The sequence below is a fragment of the Gavialis gangeticus genome, unplaced genomic scaffold (assembly GCF_001723915.1).
Source record: "Gavialis gangeticus isolate Ggan-Ray unplaced genomic scaffold, GavGan_comp1, whole genome shotgun sequence".
NCBI lineage: Eukaryota > Metazoa > Chordata > Crocodylia > Gavialidae > Gavialis > Gavialis gangeticus.
Genome location: NW_017729025.1, coordinates 62,464,452 through 62,482,658, shown reverse-complemented (window position 1 = coordinate 62,482,658; position 18,207 = coordinate 62,464,452). Strand labels below are relative to the sequence as shown.

Sequence of the window (18,207 nt, the reverse complement as noted above, 5' to 3'; positions counted from 1 at the left end):
GATAACTGAAAGATAATTGAAACCAAGTATCTGGTGTGCAGCATTCCTTCTAAGCTGCACGGTGTGTGCGACTGTGCAGGTGTGTTCATGCCATGCTGCCAGACGCACCTGTGCAGCCACGCATACCACGCAGTTTAGAGGGAACACTGCTGGTGGGACAACGATGCCATAGAACTCTAATTTTCCCATGTTTCCTCTGCCTGACTGATGCAAAGGCAAGAAGGAAATCTGTCCAGAATAAGATGGCCCAATCCTCAAGTTATATCACTCTTGTTCTAAGGACAGGAGACAAAATGTAGCTAGAAGCTAAGGGTGTGCAAAGTGGGCTGTATTCAATTCCAATTCGGGGGACAGTGATTTGATTTGTTGATTCAGATCACTGCCCTGATTTGATATGGCTGAATCCGAATCTGAAGATTCAATTTTGATTTGGAGAATCAGTGATTTGGCCATAGATACAGCTTAATGTTTTTTCTACATACCTCGAGGTAGCGGGCACGGCTCGTGAATGCTGAGATGGTGGGGCAGATGGAGCGTTCCACAGGAGCGTGGAGGGGCCCCCTGCACGCTTGACAGCAAACCCGGAAGTGGACCAGATGTACTTCTGGTCCATTTCTGGGTCCTCCCCCCGGTCAGTGATCAGCTGTGGGGGAGCCCAGGGGGCCCCCACAGACCCAGGAGGCACCAGTTACCAAGCCGGGGGGCAGAGGGGGGTCCCCCCGCGTGCTCCACGGTAGACCCGGAAGTGGATCACTTCCGGGGCCACTGCCAAGCGTGCAGGTGACCCTCCCCCCTCCTCCCCATAGGATGCTCCATCTCCCTCACCATCTCAGCATTCAAGAGCCGCCTGGTACCTTGAGGTATGTAGGAAAAACATATAAAGATGTGTCTATGTCCGAATTGTAGAATCTCTCCAAATCGAATCAGAGGGTTCCGATTCAATGTGGAGAAATTAATGGGTCTCCTGATTCGATTTGGATTTGGAGATTCAGCCTCCAAATGTCTTCTGAATCAAATAAGCAACCGAAGATTCGCACAGCCACCTTTCTGCTGTTGGCATTTTGAAGTCCCTGCCTGACTCCTAATAAGCCAGAGTAGCAACAGGGTCGTGCTCTCAATCACTATCCTATTTGTCTCTTCTACTGGAGGCCTGTATAGCCCTATATATGGCAGAAAGGGTCCTCGACACAATACGGCCTTATGGGAGCTTTACACAAAATTTAAGGCATTTTTATGCCACGCTGACATGGAACAAGTTTAGTGCAATTGGGAATCAGTCCTGGGATGCCTGTCTTACGGTTGCAGAAGTGCGAGAGATCATATAAAATGTCTGCCACCTCCCAGATTTCCAGCAAAGTCATGAAAAAACAAAGACTCCACATCCCCGATATTTCTAGAGTAAAAAGCTATTCAAAAAAATGTTGTGCCCTTTTTTTACATCACAGAAGGGGGAAGATGGGCACTATTTTTTGTTTCTTTAACAGATCCTTTGTGGTAGGTCACTCCAAAGGATAATGGGCCCAAAACATGACTATCATGTTTGTTAAAACTGGAGCTGGTCTTATCCGTTTGCTCTTTAGCGAGTGTGGCTTCTAGTACTTCATTACTCTTTTCACTAAATGTAGATAGTAGCACCTTGCTACTTATGAGAAATTCTACAACAGCACACAAGTATGTGTGTGGGATAGAAGGAAAAAGAGCCAAAGCAAAAATATATTTCAGGCTTCCAAAGGGTTGCTATAAACAGCATGAAAATAAACATAAACAATAAGGCATAGTCCTTTTAACTAGTGGTTCAAGAGTTCAAAGTTATTAGCATTAAGTGTAAAAAAATAACTGATGGCTATGACAGGCTGTTTCTGGAGTTCCACCCCCATTGGTCCACATACCTTCGAGTCCCAGTTTTTATTCAGGTAGTATATGCAAGTGATACAGCGCCCATCACCATTTGGGTTGTCCACATGACGAACATACCCAGTTCCATTCCCGGGGTAGCAGGCTACCATAGCCTAAATGAAAAAATAGAAATATCTGTCAGCTACATTTTCCAACGCCTTTGTTTTATTTTTAAAACTTTGCTGTTAACCTGATTTGAATCTAGATTTGAAATTTTTCAGACCATAGATCCAAAGAGTCTAGTCAATTCAAGAAGAATTTTCACACAAGTTTCTTTCCCTAAATAATCCTGTATTAAATCCTATACATGTAATGCTGACAATGTTTAAAAGCGCACAGACTAAAAGAAGAGAAAATTTTGACTATGGAAAAGCACAAGTGTACTATTAAATTTTCAAGCCAGGTAACTTTCAACTGCTGCTTGGTGTTCAAGAGAGAGTTTTGATACAGGTTTGCTAGGATCTTTAAGGCTACTCTCAATCATTATAAAACTACAGTAGCAGGTCATAGTGAAAGCAGACAATCTCAAAATACAGAAGTTATGCCTTACCCCATCCTCCAAATTTCTACTACATTTGTCTCTTGCCTGAACACCTTATTCTATTGAAAATTCAGGTTTGCCAGGAAGTAGGGGAGCCATGAAGCAAAATCCGCAGAAACCTGCAAATCTTTCATGCTGTGTTTGCACAAGGCAGTACTTGTTTGATCTCACAGACTGAGCCACAGAAGCAACCAGCATTTTTTTCAAAAGCACACTGCTTTCTTTGATCATCTTCAAACCTGCCAACATGACCATTTATTTCACAATTTCTTTAATTTCATCTTTAATGGCAAGATAGATCAACAGAAAACCAAATATAAATTACTCCAAACCACAAGACAGGAGATAACAAGGGAGAATGGCTGCCAAGCACTTAAAAGAGCTTCTTCACAGCACATGCACATTAACCTCAGGTCACACCAGTAAAATTCTATCAGTAGACAAGGGGAGCTGGATGAGTCAATACATTGTTGATGGGCTACCCAATCTCTCTAAGACACTAGTTTGAACCTGCAGAGGGGCAGTAGTGACAGTCCATTTGGGCTGTTTCTATTAGCGTTCTCCCTCCCCCTAAATCCCCCACCCCAATCGCTTATAATACTGAAGGTGCACAGATAACATCCTTAATCTAGGTAGAGCTAGTAATAATAGCAGTGAAGATGGGGGAGCACGAACAATAGCACATGCTAGTGAGCAGTGTAAATATGCAAAATCCCTGGATGCACATAGTCTAGTTACTAGCCGCATTGCCATATCTCCACCATAACTACTCAGTAACATTAAGCTGCAGAAGTGTGCCAGCCCAAGCTACGAGTACACCATCATATTGTTGTGCAGACATGCCTACCAGAAACAAAAGTTGCTATCAAGCTGTACAACAAATGTCTCCGATTTGTTGTTATTTAGGCCAATGGTCTGTTTCCACAAGGGTGTGCCGTTTATGCAAACAGCTGCGACATGCAGCTGCACGAATACAGTTTTAAATTTTAAACACTACAATAATTCACTCTCTTTCTTGTTTCCTCTCCTTACATTTAAATCCAGGGAGAATGGCACCTGTTGCTTGTATCAAGTCATTACAGGAACCATTTTAGAATCTGCTTTCCCCTTCTGACCCCTCCGGCCAACCGTACAAACTAAAGAGTCTCAAGAGGTGGTCAATACCTTACACTCCCCCACAAGGTAGCAGTCAGAACACATGTATAGCTGAGTGCCTTTTGGAGGCTCTGTGCAATTCAACTTCATCAGCTGTGTCAAGAGTGCCAAGTGTATCCTGGGAAAAGCACCAAATGCTGTTGGTAAAAGTTGCTATCAAGCCACTATCAAAATGGTAAAAGGTGTGAAGCTGCTGAGCCAATAAGGCTTGTGCCACCTCTCAAAGCAGTAGTACTACTCTGCATAGTGATCAACAGTTTCAATACATAGTTATCAATGAATGAGAAGCACCAACAATAATGAACTTTATTGAGAAGCAACAAGCAACCTCTGCAGTTCCTTGTTCTGCCTGATTTACTAGTTAAACTGAAGGACCATCTCCCAGGCCAAGTACAGACATTACACTTTTACTGACCAGTGTAAGTGATGAGAAACCAGTCTATACCTATAACAGAAGTTTGGCAAACAAAACTGGTTTAAAAATGGCAGAACCTGGTCTAAGTTTTGCTCCCCAACTAGAAGGGGGAGGAGGGGTGTTTGCTACTGATTAAACCATGCTGCTTACAGAAAACCGTGCAACTTAGATTGGTTCGGCCACAGGCTTTTTGAATGTCTGTTCCTAGCACCAATTACCAACTTCCTCAGTGTCCTACTTAGGGAGCATCTTTAAATTATTTCTACGCTATACTCTGTTAGCAAAAAAGAAAGGGTACTGTGGTGACAGAGCAGCTTGAGTCTGGACTTGAGTTCTGGCAGCAACATGATGTAGTGTAGAGCAGGCCCAGACTGGAACAAGATCCCCCTGGACCACTGTATCTATAGGATAGACATCTATAGGAGCAAAGTCTACCTTGCTAGGGGAAAGATTAACACCATCTTTTGTACCTTATGGAAATAAGACTCTTTGATTGAAAACTGGCTTGAAAAGAAGGGGTTAAGACAACATTGTGGTTCTGGAAGGCAAAGGAAAGCTCTCGCTAGAAGGTACATTAAGGTTCAAAAACTCAAAATATAAATCAATCCTGACTAGGATTGAAATATAGATTTCAATCCTAGTCAGGTACCTGACTAGGATTTAAATCTATAACCATGAGTCAGGGCCTTCTCAGGCTCCCTCAAATAATATACTCTGACAAAAAACATGCTTTTATTTTAAGCAAGCACCAATACATTTTCATTTTGACACTTGAGACGCACAGTATCCTGAGAGATAAAAGAGGAGAACAATTACCAGGCACTGATTATGTTACCTATACTGTTAAAGACTAATTTCCAGTTATAGCAGACTCTGAAGCAAAAAAGCAGAAATGAAATATCCTTTTTCCTGGCACTGGTAATATTTGAATGAAACCTTAAACAATGAAGGGAAATCATTGAGGTCATCCTAGAGCCTGTTGAAATTATATCAAGTTTTATCAGAGTGCTGGCTGGAGCAGCTCCAGGGTAGATCAAGCTGGCCTCAGCAGGGCTTCCAGCTGTTAGCACTACTTTGGGATTCATTCAAAAGCAAACAAGAAACAGGAGATGAGCTGAGTGACCTGGCCTTAATTTAGGGAATTGGTGAACATTGGTATTTGCCAGTTTTGCACTTGGGCTTGCTGCAAAAGCTGGAGACTGGATAACATCAACAAAATTGCTATCTTTTAGCTAGGTGAGCAGACATCATGTCAATCAGTTTTGCTACTTCTGCATTTTGAATGTTCTGTCAAAGACAATACACTCCTACAGCATAAACGCTCTCCCCACTGGCCAATTTGGCTATAAAAATAACTAACAAACTAAATCTGGCAATGGAAGTAGGAATGTGCCTTATTGTTTTATAGAAACAAAATCAGCAGCAATCACTGAGAGTTGGCTCAGCTTCCCACTGCAAATGCACAGAGCACCTCTCAGCTGATGTCCTCATTTTATTACAAGTAGGTCAGCAGGTGAATCTTTTTTTTTTTTTTTTTTACTAGCTTTAACTTGGTGGAGGCAAAAAATACTATAGTCTAATACTGCAAATTAAAAACATGCATACACATGCACCAATTTTCACATAAACTATTTAGCTTAAAGATGGTCCAGCTGACAACCATAAATTAAAGACCTAAAAAATCGTGTTTATAATTAACTGTTAGAGTTATCTGGCATGACTGGTTTCCTTTCTGTCCAAGGTTTCTACTTAACAGCACTGCAAAACTTGGAAAACGTGAAGGAAATAATGAACACTTTCATTTTTGCATTGTCACTCTGAGACCTTAGGTTCCTAAGAGGGCGTAAACCAGCCACCAGTTATTACTACCCACAGCAAGGAACCAGGAATTGTCAATGAACTGTGTTGTGTAAGAGATTTACAAAAAAGGTTCTATTGTTACTACATTTAAAGTATGTTATATTTTACAAGGGGAAGAATTCTGCAAACCTTTAAGATTTGTAAGGAAATGCAAATTAAGTTTGGCAAGTTTAAAAATAAGCATTTAAAAATATTTTATTTACATATAAAATATTCAAATAAAAATTTAAATAAATAATTTTAAATTATTTAAAAATAAATACCTGGAGACAACCTCCCTCTTTAATATGTCCACTGTGAGAAAACCAAACATGTTTTTCTGTGCTTTCCTGTGGGCTACTCCATCTTACAGTGTGCGATTATCAGATCTCCCAGTCTAGACAGAGAGAGATGGGCCTGTACTGGAGGAAGGACTATCAAGAAATACCTTGTTGATGCTAAAGGCAGAGGTGACAACAGGCAGAAGGTGATACTTCATCTTCTTATTAGTGTTGAACCAGTGGCCTAGTGTGGTGTTTGTAAGGAAGGTAAAGATGACAATGTTTATGATGAGATGCAATACTAGCAAATCACTTGCTATTTTTCCCCCACTACAGGTCCCAAACTTCTCTCAGAACTGGGGTGTTACTTCCAGCTGTCAGGCAAAATTCGGAGTTGGATAATTATATTCTGTCAGCCTAAATACCCCTGCGGTATAACCTGGATACAGGATTCTGTTTCATGTCCTGCACCAGCCCGTTGAGTAGTGCTGCTGTATATTGCTAAACAGCTGCTACTTTTGATCCCAGGAGACAGTGAAGTTGTGCCTGTATATCAGCTAGTCAAATTTTGAAAGCACTTTGAGATTGTCAGACAAACAGGTGCTACATAAACACAAAGCAATACTGACATGTGACAGTTCTATGATCACTGTCTCCTCTTCTTTATGTCATGAAACAAGTCAAGATATTAATCAGAATCAATGGTGTTACTTCCCCTGCCCCTATAGCTTTAGGGCATATATTTACACAACTTCAACTAAATTGGACTCTAATAATATGCGACTTACTATTGTGCACAAAAGGTCAGAAAAAAACCACACAATTGGAATTTGGGGAATAAGGACCTCTGGGATTCACTTCACTGACTCAGGTATGAGCACACATTGTACTCAACTTGATTTTAGCTTGTAGACTGAAAATATTCAGTGTATCTAGGAAAAAAGGCACACAGCATGTTCTACATTAAAAGAACATGAGAAATCTGACATCTAATGATCAAAGCACAGAGATTCTCAGGCGAGGCTCATCTGACAAAGGGGAACAACATGGTGTTTCTTAAGTACTTTCTTGTTGCACCCAATTGTGTCCAAGTGTTTTCTACCATATAACTTATAACAGCTGGGTATAAAATATTCATGGCTGGGATTAAACACTAGTTTGTCTGAATTTATGAAAATCAAGCCAAAATGCTTAACCACCACAGAGACAAACTAGCCAAACTGGTCTAGTTTAATAGTCTGTATGAAAGAACAAATGGGAAAGAATAGAAGATATTTCTCCATTTTATTTTTAACATGGCCATTGGAAATATAAATCAAAAGCTCCTGTGGATTAAATCCTGCTTACCTTACTCACCCCACAGTGTCCCTTGACATGAGTGGTAACGTGGCATAAGAAAAGTAGAATTTAGTTTCTTTAACCATACTCCCTTGCCTCCCATGCAAGTACCTACTAGCTAAAAGGGAAGTTTGGGGAGGATTTACAAAAAGCCTCTGTTCTATTGTTTAACCACCTGGTGGAAATCCTACAAGGGGATGGAGAAGGAGTTTTAATGCAAAGCTACTTTCAGACTCTACTAGGCTGCACAGCTGTCTCAAGACTCCCACTTCCTGAAAACTTTCCCTCTGACCAAAATGGAGGCTACCTGGAAAGAATCCTTAAGGCATCTGTGTGTTAGTGAAAGAGGGCAAAAAAAAAAAATCTCTTGTTCCTATCTACTAAGGTCTAGAAGATGAACTGCTCTAACAGAGTTCATAAAGGGGCTACTGGCCTAGGCTGCCATTTCCTCAGGAGCTCCTGAATGCCGCCTCTAGATAGCATCCCCCAATAATAGATCAGACTCTTTCACGGTGGACCCCAAACAAGGGCAACTGCCTTAAGAGTTTGCCCCATCTCAAAAAAACCAAAAATCACTGAAGCTGCTGTGCTCAGAATCCACAAAAGTCTCTGCTGAAGGTCTGGATGAGTAAGGGTGCCTTGATAAATGAGACTGAGAAAGAACAGCAGGAACCAGTGCTGACAGATGGTAAATCTGTAAAAATCCAAAGAGATACAGGCTGAGGCCAGACTGGTATGATCACTCTTATCTCTGTTTGGTCCTGTCATATTTTACTAACCATTCTGATAATCTGAAGAAAAAGAGGGCAAGATATAGGTGAGACACCCACCCAGAGAAATGACAACGCATTTGTTTTCCAACCTTGGGGTTGCCAATGTCAGGATCAGAATTTTATTATATTGCTCTCTTTCTGTTGCGTAGGAACCACTTGTCACTTAGCTGTGCAAAGAGCTGTTGAGTTAGTTCCCATTCCTGTTTCCTCTAGCTAGTGCCTTCGGGCCTGAAAGTTCTCTCTTGGATATATATGATTTTGTCCAACTAATCCAGATATTCCAGGAACAGGAAAAAAAAACCTCTTGCCTTTCTGTTTAAACCTGTGCTTTTTGTTCTGCCATGATCCTTCAGTTATACCACTGTCACTCCATTGCAGCTTCAAATATGCATAAAAGCTTTTGGGAGCAAGCTCAACATTATATTTTAACTGCTCCTATGTCCAGGAAATTATGGTGTGCTGTGGGTTTTTTTAGAAATCCTCCTTGTCCTGAATCAGGCAGTTTCTTACCTGTACTCTTCAACTTGAAAGATAATCATTTGTCATTGTTTTGATTTCCATGGCTGGAAAAGAGAATGTCTCTGCTAAAGCAGCACTAACTTGATGATGCAAAAATGGTTTCTGGTAGTTCCAGCAGTTGATGAAGAAATTTGGAAAAAAGGCAGGAATGAAAGACTTCCGAGGAAGCTCTCTACTTGTTGATTATCATCATACCAAATAATTGCAAATGACGTGTGCTAAGCCGTTGCTCAAGAAGTCTTCAGTGAGTTCAAATCCGGTTACGTCAGGCAGTTGCAACATAAACTAATGCTGCCTTTAAAAAGTGCTATTGGTGAATATGATGGGTCTGAAGGAGCTCTTAATAGCAACACACAAATAGACAACAAAATCATGAATAGCCCTTTTGTTAGAAAGAACAGCTTTACTCAATACTAAACTTTTGCCAACATCATACAGATAGTAAAGTCTACTTTTCCTTCAGGCTCTCCGAAGACTGTCAATTGTAAAACAAGGAGCTGTGACTCAGAAGTCAAGTTGCTCCATTTGGCATTGGTGGTAGGTAGACCTTCCATAGATTTCATAGACATTAGGGCTGGAAGGGACCTCAGAAGATCATCGAGTCCAGCCCCCCGCCCAAAGCGCAGGAAGTCAGCTGGGGTCATAGGATCCCAGCAAGATAAGCATCCAATTTGCTCTTGAAGGAGTTCAATGTAGGTGCTTGAACCACCTCCGATGGCAGGCTGTTCCACACCTTGGGGGCTCAGACAGTAATGAAATTCTTCCTTATGTCCAGCCTGAAACAGTCTTGTAGTGGTTTATGACCGTTCGACCTCGTCATCCCATGGGGCGCTCTGGTGAACAAACGTTCCCCCAGATCCTGGTGGTCACCCCTGATAAACTTATAGGTGGCCATCAGATCACCCCTGAGCCTGCGCTTTTCCAGGCTAAAGAGCCCCATGGCTCTCAGCCTGTCATCGTAAGGTCTGCTTTCCCGACCTCTGATCATGAGCATGGCTCTTTTCTGGACTCTCTCAAGCTCCTCCACGTCCTTTTTGAATTGTGGAGCCCAAAACTGGATGCAATACTCCAGCTGTGGCCTCACCAAGGCCGACTACAGGGTGAGAAGGGCATTCTAGGATTTGCCTGAGAAAAATGTAAGGATAGGTAAAAGTGGGTAGCTACCAGTGGGGGCCAACCTTTTTGACAGGTGTGCCACAGACTCAACACATGCCCTTCAATTAGCACTAATACCTTTTCCCTGCTCATCCGCTGCTCTTTCCATCTCCTGCCCAGTACTCCCTGCCTCATCTGCCACTCTGTTTTCTGCTCCTTGTCCTATCTGTCCTGTGCTATCTGTCCCCTCCTCAATTTGCTGGGTGCCACACATGGGCTATCAGTGCCATTTGCAACACACATACTGCAAGCTGGCCACCCTTACACTAAACAAATCAGAACTGAGAGTAATAGTTTTGGTCAGTTTACAGCATTGTCAATAGATTCCTGTGAACCCAAAATGAAGAGGATAGCATGAAGGAGAGATGATGGTGTCCGAAAGCTACAAGAAAACATAAGGAAGAAAAAATCTCCAAACTCCTGAGGAGAAGTTGGGCTCTTAAGATACAGGACTTCAGTAACAGGGAGGTGAGGCTACCTTGAAGGCAACCTCTCCAGCTGATGTTTGGAAAGCATTTTCTGGGAGTGAAATGGTGGTGGTCCTATGCCAAGTTCACTCACTCTTGAACATGTTTTCTGGATTATATTTGCTTTTCAAAAATACAATTGTTGTCATGGCTACCAGACTGCCTTCAAATTGGCTGCTTTTGATCACTTTGCATCTTCAGCAGAAAGTGTGGCCATGCTTCAAGATAGGCTACAGATACAGGCGGACCTAGGCAGGCTAGCAAGTTGGGCGGATGAGTATCTGATGAAGTTCAAAGTCGAGAAACGTAAAGTGCTCCACCTCGGGATACGCAGCCCCCAACACACCTACAGGCTTGGCAGCACCAAACTGACTAGCACCATGAATGAAGGGGACCTGGGGGGAATAATAGACCATAGTATGAGCATGAGCCAGCAGTGCAATGCTGTAGCCATTAGGGAAAATAATATTCTGGCATGCATCAACTGATACATCCCCAGCAAAGCCAAGGAGGTGATTCTTCCGCTCTACTCAGCACTGGTGAGACGGCAGCTGGAGAGTCCAAAGAAAAGCCACCTGTATTATTGGTCTTAAAAGACAAGCCATACGAGGAAAGGCTGAGGGATCTGGCACTCTTCAGCCTGAGGAAAAGGCAGCTGAGAGGGGACCTATAGTAGCTGCTTATCACTAGACTAGGGGAGTACATCAAGAGCTCAGTGAGCAACTGTTCACCAGGGCACCCAAGGGGAAAACTAGGAGTAATGGCCACAAACTCCTGGAAGACCGATTCATGCTCAACATTAGGAAAAACTTCTTCACAGTCAGGGTGGAATAAGCTCCCTCCAGAGGTGGTGCAATCACCTACTCTGGAAATCTTCAGGAGGAGACTGGACAGTCGCCTTGCTGGGGGTCATGTAACCCCCAGTTGTCTTTCCTGCTTGGTGCAGGGGGCTGGACCTGATGATCTTCTGAGGTTCCTTACAGCTTTACAATCTATGAATCTATGAAAATGCTGAAGACGGAAGAAATAAAGGAAGTCGATTAGAATACTAGGCAACAGGATTACAATTTTGCTTCCAAATGAACACCCTTGTCTCTTCTGATCATTATAAGAATTCATCTCCTCTCTTGTATCAGAAAGGCATGTCTTTTTCATGCACACATTTTTCTAGATGCTGCAATTAACATTTCTCATTGCTCATGCACTTTTTCTACTGTGCTACAATACTGAAAACAGAGAGGATCTTTTAATTATTATCTAATTTAAACTTCTCTTCATGCAGAAATTTTATTAATGAGCATTTCTTTTATGTGCACACAGCAGTAGTTTTAGAATAGATACACTTACTATATGTTGAGAGCAGCCATGCCATCACTGTAAGACTGAAATTTAAAAGGCTATTGCCAATTAATTTCTTTCAGTCAGGATATTCAGGTTCAGTCTCCAATTAGCAGATGTAAACATGCTTGGCACATCGACATATCAATAAAAGCTGTTTCGTTTTAGAAAGACCGCCCCTTCACTGCTGAGCTCTGGCTCCTGGCCAGCTGGATGATGGCTTAATGACAGTGCTACGTGCAGAGCGTGACCGTATCAGCAATCAAACACAAACTTTACTCCAGAGTACACTTCACAGAGAAACTGTTGAGGGAAGGAAAAGCATGCTTACAGTACATATAGGCAACACACTTCTCTTTTCTCATTCTCACTGCAAGCCCCTGCCCCCAGAAACACACACACACACTTTCAATTCTTATGTACATTCTTTTAATTTTGGAAACCAAAAAGCCTGTTTTAAATTGATTTTAGGAATTTTCTTACCTGCATTTTAAGCCTTCCCCCATCATCCAAACACAAACTACTTCACACACCCCCACTTTTTAAAAATATTTCCCAGGAACAAAGCTAAAATAAACTTATTCTGACTAGAAGGCATCATAAACATTCAATATGGATGAAGAAAATCCTCTGTAATGAGCCACCAGAGAGACAGTGACTGAGAGCTCAGCCTTGTAGAAAAGCAAATTCATAAGTGAGAGCTCATTAAGGAAATTTGTGAAGAAGTTCCCCTTAAGTTTAGGTTTTCAGGGGGGAATAAAGGCATGGTAACCAGCAAATAAATCTTCTTAAAGTTATTTTGTTAAGTGGTCATATACACATATGTATATACAGCAGAGAGATAATTTCATGATGCCTTTAATATTTGATTCTCTAATTCCCTGTCAGCCCTTAGATCTTTACAATTCTGCTTTTAATCGCTCAGAGGAACATTAACAGGAATTGTGATATATTAAGCAATACCTTTCCCTCGCAACATTTAAAGTAACTGTTTGTACTTTGAAGCCGTCTGTGAGCACTAATATCAGGGCCGACTCTTCTGACCTAACTTAACCAGAAATTTTGCCTGGAACTTTGCAAGATCAGGCTCACATTCCTTTTATTATTAATTTATGCCTAAACCTGTGGTCTCAGGGAGAGATAGTAATACTGCCCACAGGACTGCATCAGTTAATACACACTGTGCTGTATGCATAATGCTCCTCTGAATAGGAGGAATAAAAGCTTCTGGTGGTGAAGCTTTTGGGGCACAAACCAGGAAGAATGGAGGCAAAGGTAAATAACTGAAGCCCTACAGAATTTACAACGTAAGTAGAGTGTGCTGCGGCTCCATTAATCTTGCAGGTTCCTCTGTGTGCTGCTGATTGGTGGAGGGGCCCCACTTGTAGCTCACTCCTGATTGGCAGGGAGGCAAAAAAATGTGGTTTTAAATACGGCACCGTTTTTATCTTCCACTGCCAACTGGCTGAGGCACCCTGGCGACCTGGCTGCTTGCTGCTGACTGGTGTCAAGGCAAAAACAGAACCATATTTAAAACCACATTTTTTGTCTCCCTGCCGATTAGGAGCAAGCTGCAAGTGGGACCCCTCCATCAACCAGCAGCGGGAGGTGCACAGGGAAACCTGCTAAACTAAGGAAGCTTGCAAGATTAAGGGTGCAGCACACCCCACTTCCGTTGTGAATTCGGTAGGACCCTATCCATAACCTATCCCCTAGACGTAAAACTGCTGAGGAACCTGGGGCCATTTCAAGCTCCAGAAGCTGCTTCAGGGTTTTGCAGCAGATCAGAATCCATTGCTGAGCTACTGACCCCTGTGCCAAGGCAAACCTCTTCTTGCCCGTGTGCTAGGGGTTCTCCTAGGGCAGTTTAAAAAGGTGCAGAAGCAAAATAACTTGGTCCTCTGCAACCCAGTTACAGTCCTTATATGCTGTCTAGGTAACATCAAGGAGTCTTGGTATCTCACACAATAGAGACTCTATTGAACTCCAGAAGCAGAGAGATGAACAATACTCCAGTGTTTTGTTATCACAGCAGTACCACCAAATTAAGGCTAATTGATGAGATCAGTTATTACTGCTGTTAACTTTGGAATGACACTAAGCCTACATTTTTGGAAGGCAACTAGCTAACAGTGCATTTATCCCTGAACAGATTTTGTGTAAATGGATATTTATGGAAAAAAAATCCATTTACATTACCAAAGATAAATTACCATAACAAATAATTTATGCTATGCTGTAACCAACGTGGGAAGTGTTTTAATCTTTCAACTCTAAGGCGTTACATGCACAAAAAAGTTGTCCTGCTGCACTGATACTAGTATACCTGAATCAGTACAGCACCTCTAACGTGGATGAGGATATATTAGTATGAATATCCCGGTACTAGAATTGCTTTCACTGCTCCCTCCCCCTCACCCAGCATAGGAAAGGAAATAAAACTATTTACGCATTATAATACTACAGCTGCATCTAGGCTAAAATTAGTAAAAGTATATTAGTAAAAAAGAAAGATCAAATGCATCCCCACCCAAAGGTTGCACCAATGAAACTGTGTGTTGACCTAACCTAAGCAACCCAAGACAATTACCACATTTATCTGAATCCAAGACAACTTTGAATTTAAGACAACCACCAAAGAATTGGATTCTATACATGGAAGTTTGTTAGAATTTTCCATGTAGAGAATCTAATTACTGGAGGGTCATCATCTCCCCTCATCTCTGCAGCAGGGAAAGTAATGGTAGGGAGGCAAGCAATAGGGGAGAGCAAGCAGCCTTATCCCAGCTGTTACTCCCCACATATAATTTCTCACCCCCCAGGTTCTGTTCTGCCCATGACTCCATTACATGGATTCCTGCCACCTCTTCTGACTTCAGGTACTGCATTTTTACTTGGGACTCAATTTTAGGATGAGTCTTTGTTTTCCCCTATGCTGAATGTGGGAAATAACTAGTTTATCCCGGAATCGAGTAAACTCGGTAAGATCTCAGCACGCAGTCCTATATTTCATAGCTGCAGCTCTAAGTGATTCATTAGGTTAAGTATTAATTAATTTATTTTTATTTTTTTTATAGGTGGGAAAATCCAAACACAAGGAAGTTAAGCAGCTGCCCAAATTTTCACTGCATGGCAACATCAAAGGGCGAGTCCAGACGAGCGCACATGTGCATTTCCCTGGGGACAAAGAGCAGTAGCACATAGTTGTGCTGCTGCTACTTGTCCAAGGGAAATGCCTGTGCATTCATGCTCTGGTGTGTGGCAAGTTGCCCCAGGTATAGTAAGAGAGGCTGGCCCCAACAGCCTGTCCTGGGGGCCTTCTGAGGCTTCAGCAGTGGCAATTCAGGTGTGTGGAGCCTAGCTGGCAACTGGAGTATGGCTCCAGCTGGCCAGGCTCCAGTTTCAGGCAGTGCATGCTGCCACCTCATGCATCGCCTTGCTTTTTTTCTGCCATGCCGTTTTTTGACACCCAGGATCTCCCAGCATCAAAGAGACATTAGCAATGCAGGGAACACTTGCATGTGCTGCACATGCAGTTTGTGGCACCGCAGATGGCTCTGTAGCACCACAAACCACATGCATATGCTCAGCTGGATGCATTCAGAGTTCATATTTGAACCCAGGTTGCCCTATTTTTACCACTTGTCTTGTTTTTACCCCTAGTGAGAATTATTCCCTGGAGATGTGCTATCAAGCACTATCAAGCAACAGGGACTGCTGTTCCACAAATGCTGGCTGCTAGCGTTCCCTCTACACTGTCTGGTGTGTGCGGCCATGCAGGCACACCTGGCACTGTGGCATGAGTGTGCCTGTGTGACTGCGCACACCGCACAGCTTAGAGGGAACGTTGCTCTCTGCATCTGCTCTAGAAAACAAAATCCTTCCTAATTTAAAAGGCAAAATGGCAGTAGCACTACTAGCGATGCAGCAGCATTGCTACACCAGCCAAATGGTTTCAGGCACCAATTTTTCCTTCCATCCATTCTTGCAATATATTCCTCCACTGCATTGCTCTTGCGGGACTTATGCAACTACTTCCAATGCAGCTTACTGAAGCAGCGGCTTATGGGAGATTCTGAGAGACCAGATTTCAGTGCAGTTCTGCATGACAGCAGGAGTCTGGGGGCACAGCAGCATCGAGGCCTTCAATACGACTGCTCACATGCTTATTTTTAAGCATATGAATATGTGTTTACAGGTTTGGTGCCTTTGATTATAAGCATTTCGTGGCAAAAACCATGTCCTACCTACAGGTTTCTAAAACACTTAGCACAATGCAATCTTTGTGTGACATTGTAGGAGAGCAACTAACAACAACTTGTGTATAGGGCAAGTCATGAAACAGACCAGGCAGCAGCAAATGCACACATAAACTGAAACAGAGAGGAACAATAACTGTTCTCAAACCAATTTGAGTTTTAGTTATCTTAGATGCTAGGTGCTAAAAAACAAAGCCCAACTATTTTTAAAACCAGAGGCACAATTTTAAAACTGACACTGTCCCTTTATGTCAATTAGCCATCTAAATATGACTTCAGGAATTTAATGTTAAATGTGCAACCTTGACTCTTTGGTCTTGGATCACTATCAAATGCTTAATTTTAATATCTCTGGCCAGAAGGATTGGCATTACTAATTCTCTTCTTCCTCCTCCTGTGAAAAGGAAGTCTGGAAAATACTTAACCACTCAGTGACCTTTTCTGTTGGCCTGGTTCAGAAACCATACACATGCCTCAAAATTATAGTACAGACAAAGAAAACCAGATGACAAGTTAATCAGTTAAGGAAAGGGAAATACTGGTGAATCCTATGAAGTACAAGGCTGTCAATATATCCTGGGAGACCCGGTTCTATTTATATACACCATGTGGCAGACAAATGAACAACATACATTAGCATTAGGACATACCATAACGTTCACGCTACAACCACTCTCCACTCTGCCGTTAAGCCTCTTCTTTAAATTAAGTTTTACTAGGTTACCTACGGATACTAAAAACAGCCAGGCTGGAGAGTATTTCATTTTGTATAATATATAGGTTTTTTGTCTCTGTCTCCCCAACCTCTTAGCCCTGCAGCTTCATGTGTTGTTTTCTTGGACCCTAGGCCTGCAATGACCCCAGTTCTGCACGGATGGACCTCTGGATCCACAGAGCCCTACAAAGGCAGCAGTATGTTGGGCTGGCACACAGGTCCATCTGCATGGAGCTCAGCGTAGCATCAAGGTTTTCAGTTGTAAATTATGCAGATCATGTACTGTATTCCCATGTATTAGGACAGCACCTAGGACACTGTGAACCTACTGGCATAAGAATAATGAGTGAGACACTTGATACAAGTATGTATCTTTATACAAGGACAGACAAGAAGCACTATTTATTTCTAATTTGAGCTTCACCTAAAGATGCTTCCATCAGGTGCTAGTCCTCACTCAGCTCAGCACTATACATCTGTAGTAACAAAAAAGCTCTTCCCCATTAAAAGTCTTAGACAGACAAATGGTACATAAGTTACCAGGCTTGAGGGAAACAAAATAAAATATTCCTCACAAATTATGTTCTCAGTTGGGGACTTAATTGAGTTGTGCTGATTTCAAGAAGTCTTTAAGCAAGCACATGCTTAAGTGCTTTGCTGAACAGCTAAGAATATTTTCCTCTTTCTTTTTTTAATAAAAATGCAGCAAAGAAAACCAAACCAGTGCATAAGCAAAATACATTTAAATTGATACAACTATCAGTATTTTTTGCTTCAGGATAAAACAGGATAAACATACTATCTACCCTTTTAGATTGGGAAAGGAGACCTAGAAATAGGCCAATGCACAACTGTGGAATTAGTAGATGAGTGTTAATATTTTTTTTAATGTTCTTTAATTCCAGCATGCAAGGTTTTACAGAAGGATAGATCTTTGTTTTCAGAACTGTGGAAAGACCTTAACACATATTGTGCAGTATTTTTGTAACTTCCACCAAGTATTTAAAAAAAACCAAACAACCAAGGACAGAATAGTTGATGGTTGGTGGCATCTCCAGCCTTTACCATACTCAGCTAAACCTGCTCAGTGGAAACATCTGTAAATCTAATAAAATCTATTTAAGGTTTTTCAAAAACAAAAAAGTCATAGTGAAAAAACAACTGTAAAAACACCCCCTCTTTGTCCCTCAGAGTTTATCCATGAGTGGGGTGGAGGGAAGGACACTGCCAGTGCAGACAGAAAAGCAGCTCCCTGTTGTTACTCATGGTGCTCCACAGACATTCACTGTTGGGTCCCGGTAGTTGGTTTAGAGTGGCTGCAAGCCTAGAGCAGCTCTCCCATCACAACAGCCCTTCCCCCTTCCAGCTCCAATACTGTTTTCAGAGTGGGAGGGGAGAAAGGGAGCAGAGGGAGCTTGTTCTGGGGTTTGCACAGCACTCCTGGAGGGTGCAGAGGCTGGACTGGAGCCACCACCCACCTCTTCCCCTCCCCCCACTTCCCCCATCCACCCTCTCT

The 18,207-nt window shown here is 42.3% G+C and overlaps 1 protein-coding gene across 1 annotated transcript in view; it reads right to left on the bottom strand.

Moving 5' to 3' along the window:
• Positions 1 to 18,207, bottom strand: part of EGLN3 (egl-9 family hypoxia inducible factor 3) — a 48,349-nt gene that overhangs the window by 7,656 nt on the left and 22,486 nt on the right. Inside the window, exon 3 of the mRNA XM_019519921.1 lies at positions 1,890 to 2,009. Coding sequence (XP_019375466.1) covers positions 1,890 to 2,009 — 120 coding nt within the window. The remainder of the gene's footprint in view (positions 1 to 1,889; positions 2,010 to 18,207) is intronic.